Here is a 25,342-nt window from a genome sequence, read left to right as displayed (position 1 = left end):
GATGAAGAGGGACACTATATCATCCGTAAAGGGTCTCCAACAAGAAGACCTAACTATCATGAATATTTATGACCCTAATATGGGAGCTGCCAAGCATATCAATCAATTCATAACCAAAGTAGAGAGATACTTAGATAATACACTAATGGTAGGAGACTTCAACACGGCACTTTCAGCAAATGATAGATACTCTAAGCACAACGTCACCAAAGAAACAAGGGCCTTGAATGATACACTGGACTAGATGGATTTCACAGATATATACAGAACTTTCTATCCAAATACAACTTTTTACACATTCTTCTCATGTGCACATGGAGCTTTCTCCAGAATGGACCACATACTGGGTCACAAATCAGGTCTCAACTGATATTAAAAGATTGGGATTGTCCCCTGCATATTTTCAGACCACAATACTTTGAAACTGGAACTCAATCACCAGAAGAAATTTGGCAGAACCTCAAACACATGGAGGTGAAAGAGCATCCTACTAAAAGATGAATGGGTCAATCAGGAAATTAGAGAAGAATTTTGCAAATTCATGGAAACTACGAAATGAAAATACAACCGTTCAAAATCTTTGGGATACAGCAAAAGGTTCTAAGAGGGAAATACATTGCATAACAAACCTCCCTCAAAACATTGTAAAAAACATATACACCAGCTAACCTCTCACCTAAAGGAATTGGAGAAAGAACAGCAAATATAACTTATACCAAGCAAAAGAAGAGAGATGATAAAGATTCGAGCAGACCTCAATGAAATAGAGACCAGAAAAGCTGTAGAACAGATCAACAGAAGCAGGAGGTGGTTCTCTGAAAGAATTAATAAGATAGATAAACCATTAGCCAGCCTTATTAAAAAGAAAAGAGAAAAAGACTGAAAAAAAAATCCCAAACAAAAGAGATATCACCACCAATACCAAGGAAATAAAATTATTTTAAAAATGTATTATGAGCAATATATGCCAAAAATTCGGCAATCTAGAAGAAATGGATGCATTTCTGGAAAACCACAAATTACCAAAAGTGGAACAGGAAGAAAGAGAAAGCCTGAACAGGCCAGTAACTAGTGAGGAAATTGAAGCAGTCATCAAACACCTCCCAAGATACAAATTTCCACGGCCAGATGGCTTCTCAGGGGAATTCCATCAAACATTTCAAGGAGAAATACCAGTTCTGCTAAAGCTGTTTAGAAGGATAGAAAGGGAGGGAATATTTCCAAACTCGTTTTATGAGGCCAACATTATACTATATAAAGCTTAAAAAGGTAGACAATAAGAAGCATATTTAATACAAAATAGAGAGTAAGAGATAATAAAGATAAATGAGGATGTCAATAAAATAGAAAATAGAAAAGAAACTAGTGGGTGTTATACATAGCCTGATGAATTATTGAAAATGACATCTGAAACTACTGTATGTTGGCTAACTGAAATTAAATTAAAAAAAGCTAATACTATTTGATTTTAAGGCTTACTATTTAGCTACCATAATCAAGTGTGTGTGTGTGCATGTGTATTTAATCATTTAATCCAGCTCATACACTGGGAGATATATGTACACTGGGATATGTATATATTTATGTATGTACATATACATAAATATACAAAGGTCAACTGGTCAAATGTTTCAGCTTTCTACTCCTGCTTTTTGTCCACTTGCTTTATCAATTACTTAGAGGTACATGTCAAAATCTGTTATAATTGTGGATGTTTCTACTTCTCCTTTTATTTCTTCAGTTTTTGCCAGTAGAACTCCACACTGCACAGAACACCTGCTCCAAGTGGCCTTATCAATGCATTTACTCAACAAGGATGCCTCTTTTTCTATATAATATTATTGTGTCATAACCATTTGTTCATATAATTAAAAATTCATAAAATATGTTATTCTAACGATGAACTTACATTTATATACCACAATTTACTAACCAGTAATGTTGGGTGTTTAGATTACAAAAATGAGTTGGAGAACATTTTATTTTAATGTGATTATCTCTCTTTAAGGTTGATTTATTCCAAAAAATAAATTAAGATCACTGTACAACAATAAAGAGCACATGGACAAACATAGATCATAGATCTATATAGTGAAATAGATTTCAGAATCCGTTTAAGTTTTCTTATTATCTAATTCAGAAAGAATTAGAAATTACTAATTAAAATTAAATTACTGGTGCAGATGATACCAAGGAAATAAGTATAAGAGAAGGATAGCCCCCAAAGCAGTATCATAGGGCTTACCACCTCTCTGACCTCATAAATGGAAAAAGTATAATTATGCAGCAACATTATGTATATGCATTGTCCTGAGTACATAGCCTGACAGAACTGTGGTCAAAAAACACAGCAGATACCTCCAGTGATTTAATTCTCCACTATCTTCAAGATAAAATCCTAAATATCTATCTAGATATCTAGATAGCTCTTGTCTTTCCGAAAATAAAATTCCTTATGACTCTCCTTCTTGCATTGTTAAATGAACCATGGCAAACTCCTAGAACATTAGGTCTCTGGTAACTTCACCCTTTATGGCACTATGAATTTGCCTATATTGTTAGCATTTCTTTACATTATATTCAAATTTAATATGTACTTGTCTTCCCCATTAGTCTTCCTTGAGTGCAAAGACCAACTCTTTTCCCCTTCTTTATCTAATAAAACAGATAATAATTTGCATGGTACAGAGCTCACACTCAATAATTATTTGTCAGTGAAGGGATAAATATGTGTGTTACATCAAAAGTTTTATTTTTTCCAAAATTGATTGGTTCTATTGGGATCCTGACAAATCTGCAGTTCTGACAGTCCTTTTAATGACCTTACTATTCTAGATAGATCAGAATTTATATAAATCTTCTACCTGAATATATCTGGCAGTGATGTATATGCATAACTTATAGTGACTGAGTGACACTTTTTATCTATTGCAGCTATCCTATGCTATAATAGTGAACATTTTAAGTGCCTGCATTGCAGTGATTGGTCTGATTTTACTATCACTTGAGTTTATAATATATAGTTTGAGTACAAAAACTCCTATTTGGCCAGAGGTAAGTACAAGATTTCTATGAAAATTCCATCACAAATTTAGAATTACATTTAAACTTTTTGGTGAGTAATCAAAGTATTTAAGTACTAGGCAAAGTATGACAGTGATCTTTATCATTAGTTTACTCTGGTGTTAGGCACATACTACAAATGTGGTTCAAATTATAGGTTACATTTCTAAATTTAGGATTACCCAAAACTTCAAGTAAGCAAATGGAATGTATTATGAATATTAATAGATATATTTTGAGTGATTTAGCATTATATTCAATTCTGGTCCCATCTGGTATCCAAGATATTTTTTCAATAGGCAGCTTAGTTCTTTCTCAGTACCTGCATCTCCCAGGCCAGTTTTCCTAGGCCTTAAATGATCAAGTTTATTATAGCAAGATTTGATCTTCAAAGGAGGAAATAATATCCTTATGTTTTATGATGCCTAGTAATTTATGTTCATCAGGGATGTAATTATCAGAGATAATAAATCTGGATTCTATAGATATATGTAATTTGGAATGGATGTATATTCAATTCAATATGCACATGACTAAATGGATTTTTACTGGAGTTCAATTTGCCAACATATAGTATAACACCCAGTGTTCATCCTGTCAAGTGCCCCCCTCAGTATCTGTCACTCAGTCACCCCATCCCCCTGCCCACCTTCCCTTCCACTACACCTTGTTAATTTCCCAGAGTTAGTAGTCTCTCATCTTTTGTCACCATCTCTAATTTTTCCCATTCATTTTCTCTCCTTTCCTCTATAATCCCTTTCACTATTTCTTATATCCCCTGTATGAGTGAAACTATATGATTGTCCTCCAATCGACTTACTTCACTCAGCATGATACCCTCCAATTCCATCCATGAAGCAAATGGTGGGTAGTCATCATTTCTAATGGCTAAGTGATATTCTATATGGACATTTTTTAATTGCCTACTTTGTATCATTCTATCTGTCAGTAGGTCTATGTGAGTCTGTTTATGTGTTTATGTGTGTCAGTCTGTCAGTGGATCTATGTGTGTCTGTGTTTGTGTTTCAGTATCTGTATGTATCTGTGTTTCCATCCATGTGGAACTATAGATATTTGTGCACTTAACTATATATGTTTTTTCATATGGAAAGGAGGACAAGGAGTTTGGAATTAGTGCTAAGCAAGTTGGGTGGAGATTAAAACCATAAATTCTAAAGCCTTTTCTGTGGATTCGTATCTTTCTGTTCTACTACCCAAAACATGACAGATGACAAAAGAGCTGGGCCTTTGACCAAGACCTAGAAGCCAACTTTTCTTTCTCAGTTTCTAATTGAGACCATTGGATGTTGCTTGTTTTTAAATTCTTATCCTAATACAGCAAGCTCTCCTTACTTCAATATCTCAAACTCTTGGTTAATTAGCTTGTTCCAAAACATATGTTGATATGCATTTTGCTGATTTTTTGTTTTCTTATTTTTTTATTTATCTATGATAGTCACAGAGAGAGAGAGAGAGAGAGAGAGAGAGGCAGAGACATAGGCAGAGGGAGAAGCAGGCTCCATGCACCGGGAGCCCGATGTGGGATTTGATCCCGGGTCTCCAGGATCGCGCCCTGGGCCAAAGGCAGGCGCCAAACCGCTGCGCCACCCAGGGATCCGATTTTTTTTTATTTCTACATCACTTGTGATTTTATAGCAAGTGAGATTACAAACTTCCTCAGGGAATGATTTATATCTCTGACTCAATTAAAGAAAGAAGCTAAGAAATGTTAAGCTACTTGCTCATGGCCAGAGCTATTTACTTGCAAAACATTCATTCTAATTTAAAAATGGTCTAAATTTCAAATTATTTTACTACACAAAATTGAGCCCTAACAGAAATGAGATAAATGACACATTGAAGAACCATTGTACAACTGCAATGAATGCTAATATTTTATGACACATACCTTGAAGGATATCTTAAAGTAAAACTTAAATATAAACCTCCAGATATTGCTTAAGGTTATATAAGTATAACAGGAATGTCTCATTTTACTGGGTTGGAGTGCAAATATAATCTTGATTCTTTCATTTTTCCAACTCACCTCTTGAGCCACCAAAGTTCACATTAGCAAGAAATCTAAGATCTTCCTCCTGAAGCCCTTTTCCTATGGACCCTCTCGCATTATTCAAGAACACTGAGAACCAAAGATTCAATATCGACTCCAAACCTCTAGTTCATAGAATCCTAGAGCATCTCAGTAGTCTACCAGAATACCCATGATTTCACTGCCATGGCTTCAGTTACCATTAAATGGTGTCAGGATTGAAAACTGGTCCCAGGAGCCCATGGTGGCCTTGTCACAAATGCTTTGGGTGCTTCAGGCTTCTAGTATCCTATCCTGTAACTATCCCACTATCCTGCAAGGTTATAGGTCTACTGGGGCTTATAGTCAGAGGCACAATCCCAGGAGGAAACCACTTTCCCATAGGATACATAAGCCCTTCTGTTGAACCTGAGTCACAAAGCCAAACCTTTTTTTCCTTCACTGTATGTTTCTCTATAGGGCCCTTTCCTAAAACAGGCCTACTTCTGAACATTTGTCTGTTAAATAAGTTCTGTAACACTGGACCTCAAGAGTGTCTCAGTTCCATCTTCTCCTTTGGCCTCCGTGAAAATTTGCTGACTTATCCACAACACACAGGAAAACACAATTGATGATTCTTATTAGCCATTCGGCAGAAATCTGTCAGCTTATACTCATCCTCAAAATTATCAGCTATCATTATGATCAAGAAAAAAGCATATATAAGTACCCACAGCTTTAGGGGATGGAGATATATTGGGTCGTTTTTCTCTTTTTCTTTTCATCTTCCTATAGTTGTGCAATTCCTTTATTATTATTCTAAAGTATTCTATTATTCTAAAGTTTAGTATATAAAGATCTATAAGGAATGTATATCTTATTTTTGGAAACAGAGAAGTGGTAAAATGCTTTCAGAATACTTGTTCCTATTCACCTTCTTGGAGTTGTTTTTGACGTGTACAGTGATCCATTGGGGATACAAAGCAAAATATCACAGATAATAAAGATGTGGTGAGTATCTCATCCACATCTAATTCCCTTGGTGAATTAGAGGATATTGGCTTTTATAATGAACTCTTTTTAAAGAACTGAATGAAGGTTTTGATAAGAATTTAGTGTCATCTGTAAGCTATGTTATAGGGAGCTGAAAACACTGGACTACTGTGGATTACATGGGTTTCTCTGCAATTGAGGGTAAATAATTTGCCCTTGACAAAAGTGTTCCTTATTAAATAATATTTTTAGGTTCACATCTCATGAGGGAACAGGATAGAAGATAGATGGTTTGCTGGCTTGAGTCTGTTTAGTTCAACAGACATTTCCACTGAAAACAAAAGAACTTTGTGAAGGGTGTTACCAGACACAGGAATTTGGGAATGCTGAAGTTTCATAATTTTCAAAGTTTGAGAAAACATGTTGGGTATCAAAGTGCAGAATCTTTAGTGTTTTCAGAAACCATGATTTTGAGGTAACTGATAAGTTGGAAAAGATGGTAAACACTATTTTCAGTAAAGCCACTTTCTCACTTCCTCCACATCTGATATTTCAGGTCTAAAGAAAAACTTTATCTCCAACTGACCTCAACATCACTGAATCTGAGTACTTTGTCAAAAGATACATCTTCCCTTTCCTCCAAATGCCCATACCAAAGGTCCAGGCTTAATGATCAGTGCAACCATAAGAACAACTCAGAAGGATCACAAAGTTAATGTGGAGGAGATAGTGTCTTGTCTGTAAATTCTAGACCAGATATATAGGGAGACTTAGGAAATGACAAGTAAGAATCAGAATGCCTAGGACCTGGGGGTCTTGGAGCAGAAGTAGGAAAAAAAATTGAGAGAAAAGCAGGAGGGAGATACTCACAGATCTCGTATTCAAATATTCCTGGCTCTAAGACTTCATATGTACTAGGATGAAGCATTGAAACCAGATAATATTACCCTCTACTTCAAGCATCTGCTAAGGATAGGCATTGAAACAATCATACTAAAGTACAAATGACTGAGATCAGGTCAACCATTGCTCTGATAAAAGAATGGAAATACAAATTGCCCAAATAACGTGAAAAAAACTGAAGAAGCCCAAGGAAGTCTTTGAACTAAGCTATGAGATGAGGTAAGAATGATATGGATATGAACGTCCCAGCTTTGAAAGCTATACCCAGGACTATTAGTTTTTATTGCTAAGTGAAAGTGTTACATGTAGAATGTATGATGATGGAAATTATAGAACACTAGAATATGGGAAAACTTCCTCAAGCAACATGTTTATTAGGATCTCAAAAATATCAATGAGGAGGGAAACTGTACAGAAAATTTATTGAAAGGCAATCAGTGATCCAGATGTCAATACCTTAATTTCTATGGAATGACATCTTACTCACATATTCTCAAAAGGAAGTGCCTTTTAGCAGCACAAATGGAGATTTAGCCTCTGAGTATCAAGAGAAAGTGGAATATCCAAAGGGAAATTTTTTTCTGATAATCCCATATCTATGCCTAATAGTTTTATCACATTAATTCAAAATAGATATTAGTTAAGCAAAGCAATCTGCAGATTAAGATGATAAAATAAAGGAGGCATATTTATTGAATGGTAAGTAAATTAATGAATATGGAGCACAATCTTTGGGGGCCAGTGGTGGAAAATAAGAGCCAAGAAAGTAGATTGAGTCTAAATTATTACAGAAATGAATGTTGTGGTATAATATCAAACTCTAATGTTATAAGTTATGCTTGACTTAATTTTAATTTTGGGAGTTGGAGAAAAAAGGACAGATGTACATTTATATCATATCAAAAGGATTGTCAGATTTTTTTTCCATTTGAGAGTGCTTCTCAGCAATCTGTCCAGGACATCTGGGTAATGGTTTGAGCTCTTAAATGGAAAGAAAACAAGGAAAGAATTTTGTGGTGAAATGATAAATTCAGTTCGAGATATATTTATTGGAAATGCTTTGGGATCATCTAGGTCAAAACCTCTAGTAAGAAACTATAAATATAAGCCTAGAGCTAGAGTGGTCTAGGATGAGGATTCAGCATTAGGATTGCTATAAATTTACAAGCTGGAGGTATAAATGCTGTTGCCCATGGAAAAACTGTAGATATATAGCTGGAAGAGTAAAAGGACAGAATAGCAGCCCAAGGAGATTAAGGCCCAGGCCAAAAAAAAAAAAAAAAAAAAAAAGTTAAAAAGTCAAGTTTGTGAGACTAGAAAATGATGGCCAAGTAATATAATTGGAAGCCATAAAATAGGGAGCAGTAAAATGAGAATCCTTTTAGTTCTATCTAAAAGCATTCAAAATAAGAATTAAAAAAATTCTGGTTCTAACCAAAAGGAGGGTAAACAGACACACACCCACATCAAATTCATAATTCTCCAATGAATAAATTGAAAGAGAAAAAGCATGAATTGACCATATAGGAATGCATAGTTTTTTGCTCAGTAAGAGAGAATTTAAACTGATAAGTATTTAACAGTATACTAAATAATGCAACTTAGTTTGAGTAGAAAGCTATATGTTCTTACTTGATCAATCTGTATTTAGGAATCTATCTACTGATTCCTAGCATTGTTTTTGTTTATCAACCTAAAAGAACAAAAAGGAAGGAAGGGAGAAAGAAAATGAAGATAAGGAGAAAGGGAAGGAAGGAGGAAGGAAGGAAACCTTTTTAAAAACAGCAGAAGCACATGGTTTAATTTTTAAATCTCAAGGAAGAGAAATTTCCAGTTAGCATTCCTTCAAAAATTCTACTCAAAATCATGCAGTACTTTATTATAGAGTATATTAATGATTCAATTTACTAATATCCAACTTACCTCAGGTACATGGCAGAAGGGGATCTTTTTCCTACATATTAAAGAACCATTATGACCTCAGTCAAGGAGGAAAGTTTAGTGATGAATGAAGAACTTCATTTCGTTCAAGAGGCTTCTTGGAAAATGCATTTTAATTAAGTCCACCTCAGTATTTCATTTCCCCCATTTCATTAATAAAAAATTTAAATTGATAAATATGATTTTTCTTCTGTGTGGAGTGATGTGCATAAATTATCTCAAGTTGAATCTGGTCAGAGATTTTCCCATACAAGAGAAATTCTAAAAACAGGTACATGTTTCTGGAGTGGGATTTAGATCTAATTTTATAGAATAATATGTTAATGTTGACTCAAGGAAATCAATTCATTGTGAAAAGGAAATTAGCATAAATTATAAAAGGTTGTCCCAGTATCTTTGAAGGTTACTCAACAGATTAGCTTGAAACACAAATTCTAAGATTTTTTCTTACCGGATGTTGCTAAAATTTGCATAGCTTACCTAGGGTAGAGAAAAGCATATTATAATTTAAAATATCTTTATGTTATTGAAACTACACAAATGAATGTCTCCTGGATTTTAGTTTTTCTGGAAAGTCCAACTCCCAAAATGTTACATTTTTTTGCCCACAGTATGTTTGATCACAAACAGGTGTATTATACTGATTGATTTTTCAGACATCAAACTAATCTTACATTGCTAGGAATGTCTCTTCATCATAGTTTATAATCCTCTCTATATGTTGCTGGATTTGTTTTGTTGAGATCTGTGTATGTATTCATAAGGCATATTTGTCTTTAATTTTCTTTTTTTATAATGCCTTTGCCTGGTTTTAGTATCAGGATAATACTGGCTTTATAGAATAAGTTGAGATATTCTCCCTCCTCTTAATTATTGCTTTATACAATTGTCATTTAAATAAAATAGCAGCAATGTCCACAATAGCCAAACTGTGGAAGGAGCCTCAGTGTCCATGGAAAGATGAATGGACAGTACCCCTCACCCAATCACCCCATCCCCCTACCCACCTCCCCTTCCACCTTCATTTGTTCATTTCCCAGAGATAGGAATCTCTCATGTTTTGTCACCATCTCCGATTTTTCCCACTCATTTTCTTTCCTTTTCCACTATGATCCTTTTCACAATGTTTTTATATTCCCTGAATGAGTGAAACCATATGTTTCTCCTTCTCTGAGCGAAACCATATAATGTTTGTCCTTCTCTGATTTACTTACTTCACTCAGTATAATACCCTCCAGTTCTATCCACGTTGAAGCAAATGGTGGGCATTCATCATTTCTAATGGCTGAGTAATATTCCATTGTATATATAGACCAAATCTTCCTCATCCATTCATCTTTCGATGACCACTGAGCTCCTTCCACAGTTTGGCTATTGTGGGCATTGCTTCTCTGAACATTGGGATGCAGATGTCTTGGCGTTTCACTGCATCTGTATCTTCGGGGTAAATCCCCAGCAGTGCAATTGCTGAATCATAAGGTAGCTCTATTTTTAACTCTTTGAGGAAACTCCACACAGTTTTCCAGAGTGGCTACACTAGTTCATATTCCCACCAGCAGTGCAAGAGGGTTCCCTTTTCTCCACATCCTCTCCAACATTTGTTGTTTCCTGTCTTGCTAAATTTCCCCATTCTCACTGGTGTGAGGTGGTATCTCATTGTGGTTTGAATTGTATTTCCCTGATAGCAAGTGATGCGGAGCATATTCTCATGTGCTTGTTGGCCATGTGTATGTCTTCTTTGGTGAAATTTCTGTTCATGTCTTTTGCCCATTTCATGATTGGATTGTTTGTTTCTTGGCTGTTGAGTTTAATAAGTTCTTCATAGATCTTCAATATTAGCCCTTTATCTGATATGTCACTTGTAAATATCTTCTCCCATTCTGTAAGTTGTCTTTTAGTTTTGTTGACTGTTTCTTTTGCTGTACAGAAGCTTTGTATCTTGATTAAGTCCCAATAGTTCATTTTTGCTTTGGTTTCCCTTGCCTTCATAGATGTATTTTGCAAGAAGTTACTGTAGCCAGGCTCAAAAAGGGTGTTGCCTGTGTTCTCCTCTAGGATTTTGATGGATTCTTGTCTCACGTTTAGATCTCTCATTCATTTTGTGTTTATCTTTGTGTATAGTGTAAGAGAATGGTCCAATTTCATTCTTCTGCATGTGGATGTCCAATTTTCCCAAAACCATTTATTGAAGAGACTGTCCTTTTTCCAGTGGATATTCTTTCCTACTTTGTCAAATATTAGTTGGCCATAGAGTTGAGTGCCCATTTCTGGGTTCTCTATTCTGTTCCATTGATCTATGTGTCTGTTTTTGTGCCAGTTCCACACTGTATTGATGATCACAGCTTTGTAGTACAACTTGAAATCTGGCATTATGATGCCCCCAGCTCTGGTTTTCTTTCTGGCTATTCAGGATCTTTTCTGATTCCACACAAATCTTAGGATGATTTGTTCCAATTCTCTGAAGAAAGTCCATGGTATTTTGATATGGATTGCATTGAATATGTAAATTGCCATGGGCAGCATAGACTTTTTCACAACATTTATTCTTCCAATCCCTGAGCATGGAATATTTTTCCAACTCTTGTGTCTTCCTCAATTTCTTTCAGAAGTATTCTTTTTTTTTAGGTATAGATCCTTTACCTCTTTGGTTAGGTTTATTCCTAGGTATCTTATGCCTCTGTGTGCAATTGTAAATGGGATTGTCTTCCTAATTCCTCCTTCTTGAGTCTCATTGTTAGTGTATAGAAATGCCACTGGTTTCTGAGCATTGATTTTGTATCCTGCCACATTCCTAAATTACTGTATGAGTTCCAGCAATCTTGGGGTGGAGTCTTTTGGGTTTTCCATGTACAGTAGATGTACAGTATCATGTCATCAGTGAAGAGGGAGAGTTTGACTTCTTTGACAATTTGAATGCCTTTTATTTATTTTATTTGCCTGATTGCTGAGGCTAGGACTTCTAGTACTATGTTGAATAGCAGTGGTGAGAGTGGACATCCCTGTTGTCTTCCTGTTCTTAGGAGAAAGGCTCAGTTTTTCACCATTGAGAATGGTATTTGCTATGGGCTTTGGTAGATGGCTTTTAAGATGCTGAGGAATACTCCCTCTACCTCACACTCTGAAGAGTTTTGATCAGGAATAGATGCTGTATTTTGTCAAATGCTTTCTTTGAATCTATGGAGAAGATCATATGGTTCTTGTTTTTTTCTCTTGTTGATATGATCTATCACATTGATTGCCTTACAAGTGTTGAACCAGCCTTGCATCCCGGGGATAAATAAATCCCTCTTGGTCATGGTGAATAATCCTCTTAATGTACTTGGATCCTATTGGCTAGTATCTTGTTGAGAATTTTTGCATCTGTATTCATCAGGGATATTGGTCTATAATTCTCCTTTTTGGTGGGATCTTTGGTTTGGGAATTAAGGTGATGCTGGCCTCATAAAACGAGTTTGGAAGAATTCCATCCCTTTATATCTTTCAAACAGCTTTAGTAGAATAGCTATTGTTTCTTTTTTATACTTTTGATACATTTCCCCTGCGAAGCAATCTGGCCCTGGACTTTTGTCTTGGGAGGTTTTTGATGACTGCTTCAATTTCCTCCCTGGTTATTGACTTGTTCAGGTTTTCTATTTCCTTCTGTTCCAGTTTTGGTAATTTGTGGTTTTCCAGAAATGCATCAATTTTTTCTAGATTGCCTAATTTATTGGCATTTAGCTGTTCATAATACGTTTTTTAAATCGTTTGTATTTCTTTGGTATTGGTTATGATCTCTCTTCTTTCATACCTGATTTTATTAATTTGAGCCGTTTCTCTTTTCTTTTTAATAATTATGGCTAATGGTTTATCTATCTTAAATTCTTTCAAAGAACCAACTCCTGGTTTTGTTGACCTATTCTAGTTCTTCAGGTCTCTATTTCATTGAGTTCTATTTGAATCTTTATTATCTTTCTTCCTCTGCTTGGTATAGATTTTATTTGCTGTTCTTTCTCCCATTCTTTAGATGCAAGGTTAGCTTGTGTATATAGTTTTTTCCAATTTTTTAAGGAATGCTTGTATTATGATGTATTCCCCTCTTGGGACCACTTTTGCCGTAACCCAAAGATTATGAATGGCTGTATCTTCATTCTCATTAGTTTTCATGAATCTTTTTAATTATCCCTAATTTCCTGGTTGACCCCTTCATCTTTTAGTAGGATGCTTTTTAACCTCCATATATTTGAGTTTCTTCCAATTTTCTTCTTGTGATTGAGTTCTAGTTTCAAAGCATTGTGGTGTGAAAATATGCAGGGGACAATCCCAATCTTTTGGTATCAGTTGAGGCCTGATTTGTGACCCAGTATGGGGTTTATTCTGGAGAAAGCTCCATGTGCACTGGAGAAGAATGTGTATTCAATTGCGTTCAGATGCAAATTCTGTACATATCTGTGAAATTCATCTGGTCCAGTGTATTATCTAAAGCACTTGTTTCTTTGGTGATGTTGTGCTTAGAGATCTGTCATTTGCAGAGAGTTCTGTGTTGAAGTCTCTTGCTATTAGTATTATTATTTAAGTATGTCTTTACTTTGGTTATTAATTGATATGCTTGGCAGCTCCCACATTCAAGGCATCAACATTCATGATTGTTAGGTCTTCTTGTTGGATAGACCCTTTAGGTATAATATAGTGTCCCTCTTTATCTCTTCCTAGGGTCTTTGGGATAAACTTGAATGTATCTGATATGAGGCTTGCTACCCCAGCTTACTTATGAGGACCATTTGAATGGTAAATGGTTCTCCAATCTTTCATTTCAGGCTGGAGGTGTCCTTAGATCTCTTGTAGACAGCAAATAGATGGGTCATGCTTTTTTATCCAATCCAAAACCCTGTGTCTTTTGATAGGATCATTTAGCCCATTCACGTTTAGTACAACTATTGAAAGATATGAATTTAGTGTCACTGTATTGCCTATTCAGTCCCTGTTTTTATGGATTATTCTTTGAGCTTTCTCTTTCTTTTACAGGGTCCCCCTTAATATTTCCTGCAGAGCTTGATTGGTGGTCACATGTTCTTTCAGCTTCTGCCTATCATGGAAGATCATTATCTCTCCTTCTATTCTGAATGAGAGCCTTGCTGGATAAAGTATTCTTGGCTGCATGTCCTTCTCATTTAGGACCCTGAATATATCCTGCCAACCCTTTATGGCCTGTGGGTCTCTGTGGAGAGGTCTGATGTTAATTTAATATTTCTCCCCACATAACTTAGGGGTCTCTTATCTCTCGCTGGTTTAAGGATTTTCTCTTTATCTTTGGAATTTGCAAGTTTCACTATTAAATGTCGAGTTGTTCAACAGTTTTTAACGATTTTGGGGGGTACCTCTCTATCTCCTGGATCTGAATACATGTTTCCCTCTCCAAATTAGGGAAGTTCTCAGCTATGATTTGCTCAAATATGCTTTCTGTCCCTCTGTCCCTCTTGATGCTTTCTGGAACCCCAATTATATGTAGATCCTTCTTTCTGAGGCTATCATTTATTGCCCTTAACCTTTCCTCATGGTCTTTTAATTGTTTTTTCTCTTTTTTCCTCAGCTTCCTTCCTTGCCATGAACTTGTCTTCTATGTCATTCACTCTTTCTTCCACTTCCTTAACCCTCATCACTAGGACTTCCAGTTTCAATTGCATCTCATGTAGTTAATTTTTAATTTTGGCCTGATTAGATCTAAATTCTGCATTCATGAAGTCTCTTGAATCCTTTATGCTTTTTTCCAGAGCCACCAGTAGCTTTATCATTGTGCTTCTGATTTGGCTTTCTGACATCAAATTGTAATCCAAACTCTGTAACTCTGTGGCAGAGAGTACTGTTTCTGATTCATTCTTTTGTGGTGAGTTCTTCCTTCTAGTCATTTTGCTCAGTGTGAGTGGCTGTATGAGAGGGGTGAGTCAAGAATATCAACCATGATGGAAGTAAATTTCATTCTAGATGATTCTGATGATGTCAGAGTCCAGAAAATGAAATCAAACATCAGAACAAAATAAAACAAAAGGACCACTAAAGTGAAAAACACATCTTAAAACAAAGTAGTAAAAAATAAAAGGCCAAGAATACCAAAGAAGAAGAAAAAAAGAAAAAAGAAGAGAAAAAAAGACAAAGTAAAGAGGAAATAAAAAAGAAAAAGTGGTGGTGGGTACTGGGAAATGGTGGTGTTTAAGTAGTTGTAGTGGAGGGAGAATGTAGTCTACCTGCAATATCCTAGAGGGTGATCCTCTTGGTTCTGAGTGTATTAAATTCTGTATATTAGAAGATGCTCAGTCCCAAATTTGTATTAACCAGCAATACTTGTAGAAAGCCCCAACATTGACCACCAAAATATAAACGAGATAAAAGAGGGGGGTAGAATGGGAATGAAGAGAGAATATAACCTCACAGAATGAACCAGCACAGTATACCTCTTGGTTCTGTGTGCATGCTGGTCATGTTTTAGAAAGTATTAACTTCTGCCATTGTAGAACAAGATGGGGTAGAGAAACAAAAAACACAAAACAAAAAACCTATCTCGTATATCTCCCAAAATTGAATTTAGTATGTTGAAGGGAATCTAGAAGTGGAAAATATAACTAAGACATGTAATTGTATTAATATGAAAGTCAAAAAGGAATCTTAAAAATGAAGAGGTGGTTAAATATTGTAGTTAAGGTGGGAAAAGAGGAAAAAAATAGTAGAAATTTTTAGTCTGATATAAAAATGAGCTGTACCAGAAAAAAGGGGAAAGAAAGGGAGGGATACCCTCCAGTTCTATATACTATAAATCCCTCTGACTTCCTCTAGAGCTTTCCAGCACTACTTGGTCAAGAACTTGCTCTTCTCCTGTTCTTCAAGTTGGTATTCTGGGGAGGGGTCTGCTGTGCTGATTTTCAGGTGTGTTTGCCTGGGGAGAGATGCCCCGCCCCCTGCCGGTCCCGAGCCCAGTGGGAGTTGTTTGTCCTGTGAGGCCTCTGTTCCCTGGCAGCCCCACCTCTCCTGGGCACAAGGTGAAACAAAGAGGAACGACAACAATGGCAGCGGTCAAGTTTCCAGTCCTGGAGTTAGCTTCCCGCTAGTAACTGATGCAGTTTCCCAGTCCACACTGGTTTAGATGCTCCACAGGCAGGTGTGGGTGCGCTGGTCTGCACAGCTTTGGGGCACCCGGTGGCAGGAGAGTCCTCACTGTCCTGTGCCCTCCCTGCTTCTACCTGTCCCAGGAGGAGTGCAGGATCACAGGTTGTGTCTGCTCAGCGCCCTGGGATCCGCGGCCCTGTGCTGCTTGAATCGTGCTCCCGGGGTGCATGACTCCCAAAGGCAGGAGCCACCACTCAACAGACTGGCTTCTCCCAGATGCCCCACCAAGTGCACGCTCCAGCCCGTTACTGACATGGGCCCACAGTTTGTGGTGGGCTTTACCCCTGGGCACACTTCCTCTATTAGTGACTCCGGAAAACTGGAGGTTTCACTGCCCCTCCTGTGATTCTACCCGATTTCCCTGCTAAGCACTTTTCCATCTGGGAAGAATCCAGTGCGGAGTTTTTTTTTTTTTAATTTTTATTTATTTATGATAGAGAGAGAGAGAGAGAGGCAGAGACACAGGCAGAGGGAGAAGCAGGCTCCATGCACCGGGAGCCCGATGTGGGATTCGATCCCGGGTCTCCAGGATCGCGCCCTGGTCCAAAGGCAGGCGCCAAACCGCTGCGCCACCCAGGGATCCCCAGTGCGGGGTTTTAAAGTTCCTGCTTCTCTGGGCCTGGCCCTTCCTGTCCTGGAGGCTTTCCCTGCCTGGCTTTAGTCTGGCTCCTAGCAGTGCCCCTCTTCCACTTGATTCTTTTTTATTTTATTTTTTTCCAGCTTCCTACCTTGCAAGAAGTGAAAACCCTTCTCTCTGTAGCGTTCTGGCTGTTCTCTCTTTAAATCTCAGGCCCAAATACGTAGGTGTTCAGGGTGATTTGAAAGTTATCTAGGTTAAGTTGGTGGGACCAGGTGAGTTGAGGACCCCTATTCTTCTGCCATCTTGCCCTGCCCCCCTATAGAATTCATTTTCATATCCTGTTCCTTTCAGTACCTGGAAGCTACCATTCCATTGTCTACTGACCTCCATGGTTTATGATAAGTCAGATGTTTTTTGGGTTTATGTTTTATGATAAGTCAGATCATAAAGATCTTACTGAAAATTTCTTGAACATGTTTTTCTCTTGCTACTTTCAATATTCTCTTTCAGTGATGGCTTTCAACATTTTGACTTAGATGTGTTTAGATATGGATCCCTTATGTTTACTCTACCTGGAATTGAAGCACAAGCTTCTAGGATGAATATTTTTCATCAAACTTGGAAATTTTTGGCCATTCAAGTATTCTTTTTTTTAAATAATAAATTTATTTTTTATTGGTGTTAAATTTGCCAACATACAGAATAACACCCAGTGCTCATCCCATCAAGTGCCCCCCTCAGAGCCCATCACCCATTCACCCCTACCCCCCGCCCTCCTCCCCTTCCACCACCCCTAGTTCGTTTCCCAGAGTTAGGAGTCTTTATGTTCTGTCTCCCTTTCTGATATTTCCTACCCATTTCTTCTCCCTTCCCTTCTATTCCCTTTCATTATTATTTATATTCACCAAATGAATGAGAACATATAATGTTTGTCCTTCTCTGATTGACTTATGTCAGTCAGCATCATACCCTCCAGGTCCATCCACATCGAAGCAAATGGTGGGTATTTGTCATTTCTAATGGCTGAGTAATACTCCATTGTATACATAAACCACATCTTCTTTATCCATTCATCTTTCGATGGACACTGAGGCTCCTTCCATAGTTTGGCTATTGTGGACATTGCTGCTAGAAACATCGGGGTGCAGGTGTCCCAGCGTTTCATTGCATCTATATCTTTGGGGTAAATCCTCATGCCCTTTCTCTCTCTCTTCTCCTTCTCATTTTCTCTTTATGCCTATCCTGGTATACTGGATGATATACAGATCACTGAGACTGTTCATTTTTCTGTATTGTTTTGTTTCTCTTCATCAGAGTAGATAATTTCAATTAACCTAGCGTCAAGTTTTCTAATTCTTTCTTCTGCCCACTCAAATTTGCTGTTGAGCTTTTCCAAGGAATTTTTCATTTCAATTTATTGTATTTTCCACTCCAGAGTTTCTATTTGGTTCTGTTTTTATAATTTCAGAGTCTTTATTGATAGTCTCTATTTCATGAGTTATTCTTATATTTTTCTTTTATCCTTTAAATATAGTCTTCTTTAGTTCTTTGAATATTTTCACAATAGCTGATTTAAGTCTTTGTCTATTAGGCTTATCACCCTGAGGAACACTTTCTATTATTGCCTTTTTCCCCTATCTATGGCACATATATTCCTGTTTCTTTGTATGTCTCATAATTCTTTTGTTGAAAACTAAACATTCTAAACAATAGAATGAGACAAATTTGGAAATTAGATCCTGAGAATTTTTGTCAGAGTTCTGGTATTTGCTGTTGCTATTTGTTTAGTGGCTTTCCTGGACTAATTTTGCAAAGTCTGTGGTTGTCAAGTGTAATGTTTCTACTTAACTTAGTGACCAGCTGATGATGATTGGAATGAGATATATGTTAGTTGCTTGAACTACAAGTTTTCCACTCCTTACTAAAAGGATCTGTATGTTGTTAGAGAATGCCTTCAATATTTTGGGAGGTTAATACTCTGCCTTAGCATTTACTTCCTGTTCACACACAGCCTCAAGGTCAGCCAGAGATTAGAGCTTTTTTTAGGTCCTTCCTTGCCATGTGCACAACCCTGCACATTCATGAGGCCTACTAGACATCAAGGTATATGTCAGAACTTTAAGTGTCCTAGATTTTCAGTTTTTAGTTTTTCATCCAGTCTGTTTTGCTGATATTGTTACTTATATTGCTTCCAGGTAGCTGGAATTGGCAGTTTTTAAAAAGCCACGTATTGGTTTCATAAACACCCTGGAATAGGGATTTTCTCATTGAGTAAGCTCTGGGTCAAGTCAAAAAAAAGATAAGCCCTATGAATAGGACTTTTCTGGGAGTTGCCATACTGATCAATAGTGGAAGTTTTATGGGAGGAGGTCTTTTGGGAGGATTCTGAATCTGTTCTGCCCTCTCCAATGGTTATTTGGCTGCTGTTTTTCACAGTTACCATCATTCTGAAATTTTTAAAGGCTACCAGGAATTTGGGAGTGGAAATAGGATAAGTTAAAATACCAAAAAGACTATTACCAAAAGTCAGACATTTTTCTTGAATAAACACTTCTCAGATTGCTGCAAGCCTTTGATTAATTTCCAGAATCTGAAAAGTTGATTTTGACAAATATTTCCAATGTCTTCATTGCTTTTATGAAAAAGTGGATTTTTGGAGCTCCTTACTATGCCATTTTAAATGGCTTATACAAACTATTTGACTTTCTAATACAAACTATTTTTGAAGAATCAAATAATTCCTCAAGGGAATTTATTCTTTTGAAAAAAATATCAAACACTAAATTAAGAAGAAATAATATGATTAAGAAAGCCATGATTATGGACTCTCCAATGGTATGGATCTAATTAAATATCATCAATAGATTCTAAAATTCATTAGAAGAAAAATTGATGAGCAAATATAGAGTGGGTAAATCAAGACAAAACCTAATTTATAGTTCAATTTTTATCACTAAAGCAAGACAACCAGTCACTCAAGTGTCATGGTTATGCAAAGGGAGTATATAGCTCCAACTATCCAGAATTTTGCCAGAAAATGTGAACCTAAATCTAATGAAGCCTCTGCATATGACTACTAGGCTACAGGAAATATGAAGAATAGAGAAACAAGTTAAATGACACCATAAAGAAGCAACTAGATAAATTCAGAATGTGGGAAATTATAAGGGCCCAATGATTTATCTACTATTTTTTTTTCAGTAAACATATAGCATTTTAAAAAGGAAGAAAACTGCAAGTTTTTAAAAGAATTAATACATAAAGCAACCAAATGCAATAAGTGGAACTGATTTGAATAATGATTCAAACTAAACTACAGACATTTTTAAGACAACCAGTAAATTTTAGGATGGATTAGGTATTAGATATTTTCAAGAAACTATTGTTAATTTTATTGGATTTAGTGGGGATATTATTTTTAAAAAAAACTCTTTAACTATTAGAACACACACTGAAATATGTAAAAGTGAAATGATATCTTTCCTGTACCAGAAAAAAAAAACAGGAAGGGTAACTGATGAAAAACAAGGTTGCAAAGGATAATGGTAACAAAGTTGCTAATGGTAATGGCTCTGTGATATCTAGCATATTTTTTCTGCGTATTTGAAATTTTCCATGAAAAATGTTAAATGTAAAACTTTCAATAGCATCTCCTACTACTCACAGGTAAAGCCAGAGTTTTAAGAAGGCCCTGAATGATCTGGCTTCCTCTTCTCACTCCCTACTGTAGCCATACCCTCTTCCTTGAGCAGCCTCAGACATTGTCCAGCTGCCATTCCTTATACTGGCCACTTTCTCTTCCCAGATATTTACAAGGTTCTCTCCTTCACCTTCTTGGGGACTTTGATCAAATATCCTGTTTGTAGGGAGGATTTTTGTGAATGCCTCCCTTTACATTTCCATCCATGCATATACCCTATTTCCCTCCATACTTAATTATTCTCTTTAGCTTGTATTACTTTTACAGTATAAGTTTTCCTTATGGGTCCAGATTATTATTGGTTTCCCCCTTCTCACTACAAGCTCCCAATAGGGTAGGGTACTTCATCTGCTTTCTTCACTGCTCTATCCCCAGCATTGAGAACAGTGCTTGGCACATACCAATGCTCAGTGAAACTTTATTGAATTAGTTAACTGGTAAAACATCAAAAATAAAAGAGTTCAACAAACATTAGTCCCCTCTAACTATTCATAAGTACCCATATGATGCAAATAATTTAACAATTTAGGCCAGACTTGGTAGTCATTCATTTGTTCCTACCATGTGTTGGGTCAGTTGTTAAACACTGAATATAAAAATTAATCTATCAAGTCCAGCAGGATACACACATGCACACACACACACACACACACACACACACACATTTGTAACAATGGAATATATTTGTAAAACAACTTGGTCTTCAAAGTTCTGCATGATGAGCCTGTGAGGTACCTGTGCTGGTATTATCTACACTTTACAAAAGAATAAACTGAAGACCACAGAAATTGTATGTACCATGTCTTCTAGAATATTCTTGATTGCAGGGGGCTTCTGATTATGAGGCTTCTTCCAAGGAGGGCATCCCTACAGTTAGGGATAGAACCACCACGTAATAAGGCTGCAGGTAATGTCAACCACAGCCTCCAAAGATAGAGTATGATGTTGATGCAACCAATTAAGAGTGGCATCGCTCTACCCAACCCTCATCGAGGGAACTTGTAAGCTCAGTGGAACAGTGGGGGTCTTACCACACTGTGGGGGTCCACGCGGGGCTCCTCGTGCAGAGAACCTGGCAGCTGCGCTCTTGGCTACAACCGCAGAGTCGGAATGACGGAGGGGAGGATGAAGTTCACAACCGAGGAAGCAGCGCCCGTTCAGATGTACAACCTGCAAAACCCTGAACCAAGGGCACCACGTGAGGATAAACGATCCAGTAGGCCTACACGTGAGTGTAGGGAGCCTTAGCCAAGGCTGTCACTGTTGCTAAGAATAAAACCACCCCAGGGGGCAGGTATTCCCAACGACCCCTTAGAGTGCTTCCCAAACACAGTGGGAAGAACCCCAATTAAGACATCATTTTACTTTTTATTTATTCCTTTAAATACTTCTTCTTCCATTGTGTGTTTCCAATAACTGACTTATTTTACACACACAGCATCCTCTCATATGAAGGTAGGTTGGCTAATTTACAGAAGGAGAACATAGTGTAGTGACTTGGGGATCCCAGAGTCATGGAACAAGCAGTGGCAAGCCCGGCTCCTGCCTTTCACCTTTTGATCATATTCCCATATTTTTCGCGGTTTAGGAGATGTGCATTAGACTTTGCAGCAACAAAAAACACATAAACATCATATTTTGGATGATAGGAATGATTGATTTCCAAGAACTGGGAGTTAAGAGTTTCTCTTTATGTATATTCTTTTCTAGCTGGGTTGGCAAGTATTACTTGGGAGAATCTTTAACCATGATTAAATAGGTAAATTCTTCTTTTGCTCATCTGGAGCAAGCCACAGAGAGTTCCCCATGTGAGAAGTGACTCTTCCGGGAATCACTTCTTTCAATTTATATGGCCTGCCCACAAAAATTTTCTGATCCTCAACATCAAAACCAGAGCTTGTTGTCTTTACCCAAGGTCCATATGTCCTGATCAGCCTATTCTTTTTCTCTTGATTCACATGCTCTGGAGAATGACTCAATTTTTGTGGCACCTCTGGGTCTATCCAAAATTAACTCAATAAATGCCAGAGAATCTATGCTTTGAGGCTGACCTTCCCAAACATATGTTACATGACTGGTATAAACAAATCTATTCACTTATACATAATATGGTAACAGATCAATAGATAGAAATGTAATTTTATGTGTCAAATTGATTTAACAAACATCTATTAAATTCCAACAATTTAAAAATACATTGCTAGAGCCAGACATTTTCACACTGTGAGCACACAGAAGCAAAGATGTATATGGTAAGGTACTTTAAAAACATGAGTCAAAGCCACATAGTAATGGAAATAGTGCTCAGGAATGGATGGGGTACTTAATATGGGGAGAAGAAAGTTGAGGTCAAATCATACCCAACTCTAATGTGCCACATAAAAAAATGTTCACTGGGGACTAAAGGCAACAAGAACCCAGTGAAAGATTATGAGCAGATGATTTCCACATTTGATTCTGAGTTTAGAAGTTTCATTGTGGACATAGTATAAAGACTGGACTTAAGGACTTAAGTTTCTCTATTGTGGTTATTAGATTATTTTGTATTTTTTAATTCTTTAGCAAGTTATAGTTAGGGGACATTTCCAATTTTTGACCATTAGACAATTGGGGGGTCATGAAACTGCTACAATTGTACTGAGGGCTCAAGAGAAGTGACTGCTTGAGTGGTAAGGCAGAGGCAGGCAGACAAAGCTGTCTTCCAGATTGATGGAGCCATAAAGATAGCAGCAGCCACTATACTATTTGACAGGTAGTTGTTTCCAGACACCTTTCTGTGAGTTGGATTAATTTGGAGGCACACTAGCATTGCTGCTGCAGTAACCTAGAAGTAAATTCCTGCTGACCTGTACTAAACACGAGATAAGCACCATACCTTTGAACATCTTTTTTCTTTATCAGTTGCTGAGTTGTGAAAGCTACCTTTTCTAAGTTGAATCCAAAAAAATTATATTCCCCAGCTTCCCTTGCAGTCAGAGAGACTGGAAGAGAACAACAAAAGAGACCCTACACTGAGCTTTAATTTTGCTTACATAGATGATGGCCCAGAGAGGCAGGGAAGGTTTGACCATCTGCAGCAGAATTCTGGAGTGGGAAGTAGCAAGGACACTTTCTCCTCAATTTAGATTGGTGTCTTGCTACTGGACATTGGTCTACAAACAACCTTACCAATGATTCTGAGTTCACTAATATCCTGTTTTGCTTAAACCAGCCAGAATAAATTCTGTTGTCTGCGTCTAAGAATCCTAAGGACTCCCAAAGTGTCTTTAAAGATGTAAAAGAGGGATAAAATCTAATAGGACCATAAGAGTTTTTAAACAGGTATGTTTGAGAGAAAATCAATGGGTTTGATTTTAAATTTGTATTTCAGATAATTGTTTAATTGTGAAAAATTAGCAAATGCAAGAACAAATTTCTCAATAACTTTTAAGTGCCTTATCTAAGAAAATCATTATTTTTTACAATTTTTTCTAGAGAATAATTTCATTCATTCTCTCTAATGTTTATGCTATGTTTTAGATTATATGACATCATTCCACATTGTGTTGGAAAAAGAAACCAGAATGTTGGGGGTAAGGACTAAGTGCTACTTGAGTAGATAAATTACCTTGATATTACAAGTCCCAAATAATTTTAAAAGGAGACAGTGATTCCTCTGCCTCAACAACCCAATGGAAGAGAATTAATGGAATGAGTTTCAGTAATTCTACCCCTATGATTTCCTTTTGTCTATGTATGTTTATGATTTAAAGTAAATCTGAGACTGTGGGTCCTAAAGAAAATGATGAGGTCAGAGGTATATGCAAGAGATCATCTAGATCACAGGGCTTTGTAGACATTGATCATATCACAGCATTGTGTTGTCAGCATATTTTTTGTATATCTTGGGGGAGGTGATATTCTGGAGCACTATTCCTACTTCTTCACCCCCAGCCAAATGTAGCATGCTACCTCTTTTCTATCATATACACTAACTAGTGGGCTCTTGAGTCAGATTAAAAACCAGAACTGTAAGATAAATCTTGGTTTAGGAAAATGCCTAAGACTGTTGGGGCCAGAATCTTAGGATTCAGTAGGTCTGGTTGCAAGTGGATCCTCTCACCTCATGGTGCCAAAAATCAGAATTTCTAACAGAAGAAAACCATTGCCCATTAGCTGGTTGAGGGGATGGAGATAGTAGAAATGTATCAGAGGAAAGAACTAAGACTGAGAGTAGTATATGCAAGACCAAACAGAGAAGAGGAAAAGGCAAAAGGGCTACAGAGACTACAGTTCTTCTCTCAGAACTAGAGGATGTTAAGTATACCCATTCACAAATAAGTCCCTAGATACCTTAATTTACTTGAAAGCAACCACATCTCTACAAATTGCTAGGAAAGCTTCATAAATAACCCCTGTATGAGCTACATGTAGGGATTACAAGCACTTTATGGCTGCTACCTTCCTCCATTACCTTGGCTTCTCCCTAGTTTTTGATAATTTCTAACAAGAGTAGTGGCAGAGAATACTATGATTCAGAGATACAGAAGCTATACTCCTCCACCCATGCCCTTTATATCACTCAATTTGTAACTCTCTTGAAATTTTATATATCTGGGTAATTGATTATGACATTCTTTTCTTACAGGCTGCCCAAGTAATGGTTGGTTTGATCCACTGTGCTCTGGGATATTTCTGGATACAGTTATATATCAGAGAATTTGATTCAATTTCAATAGATTACCTGCCTATAACCTTGCTATCAGGATACCCATTTTGGGCATTCTTGTTTGTGAGTAAATTATCTCAATAATGATCATTCATTCATTTATTCAATGTATTTTGCTATCGTCCATGGTCAGGCAATAATGTAGAGATACCAACTGTGAAAACATACAACTCCTACTGTCAAGAAATTCATTCTTGTATCTACTGAAGCTATTTTGAGATGATAAATTTATTTATAAAATTTTTCCATACAAAGATTTTATTTAGTTGAATAAATGTTAGAGCCAAGGAA

General features: G+C 36.9%; 1 protein-coding gene across 10 annotated transcripts in view; it reads left to right on the top strand.

The window, feature by feature from the left end:
- Positions 1 to 25,342, top strand: part of LOC112659462 (membrane-spanning 4-domains subfamily A member 12-like) — a 123,681-nt gene that overhangs the window by 26,757 nt on the left and 71,582 nt on the right. For 8 of the 10 annotated variants that reach the window (XR_007403395.1, XM_049096227.1, XM_049096228.1 and 5 more), the window contains one exon: positions 2,935 to 3,054. Coding sequence is in view for 9 of the 10 variants with exons in the window: in XM_049096227.1 (XP_048952184.1) it covers positions 2,935 to 3,054 (120 nt within the window). In the remaining variant the exon portion in view is untranslated. Of the gene's footprint in view, positions 1 to 2,934; positions 3,055 to 5,985; positions 6,104 to 8,916; positions 9,109 to 21,108; positions 21,572 to 23,862; positions 23,916 to 24,970; positions 25,115 to 25,342 lie in introns of those variants that run through there. The other 2 variants (XM_025445906.1, XM_025446288.3) reach the window with 2 other exon arrangements.

The sequence above is a fragment of the Canis lupus genome, chromosome 18 (assembly GCF_003254725.2).
Source record: "Canis lupus dingo isolate Sandy chromosome 18, ASM325472v2, whole genome shotgun sequence".
NCBI classification, from domain to species: Eukaryota; Metazoa; Chordata; class Mammalia; order Carnivora; family Canidae; genus Canis; species Canis lupus.
Note: the sequence above shows the minus strand (reverse complement) of the source record. Positions and strands in the feature narration are given on the sequence as shown.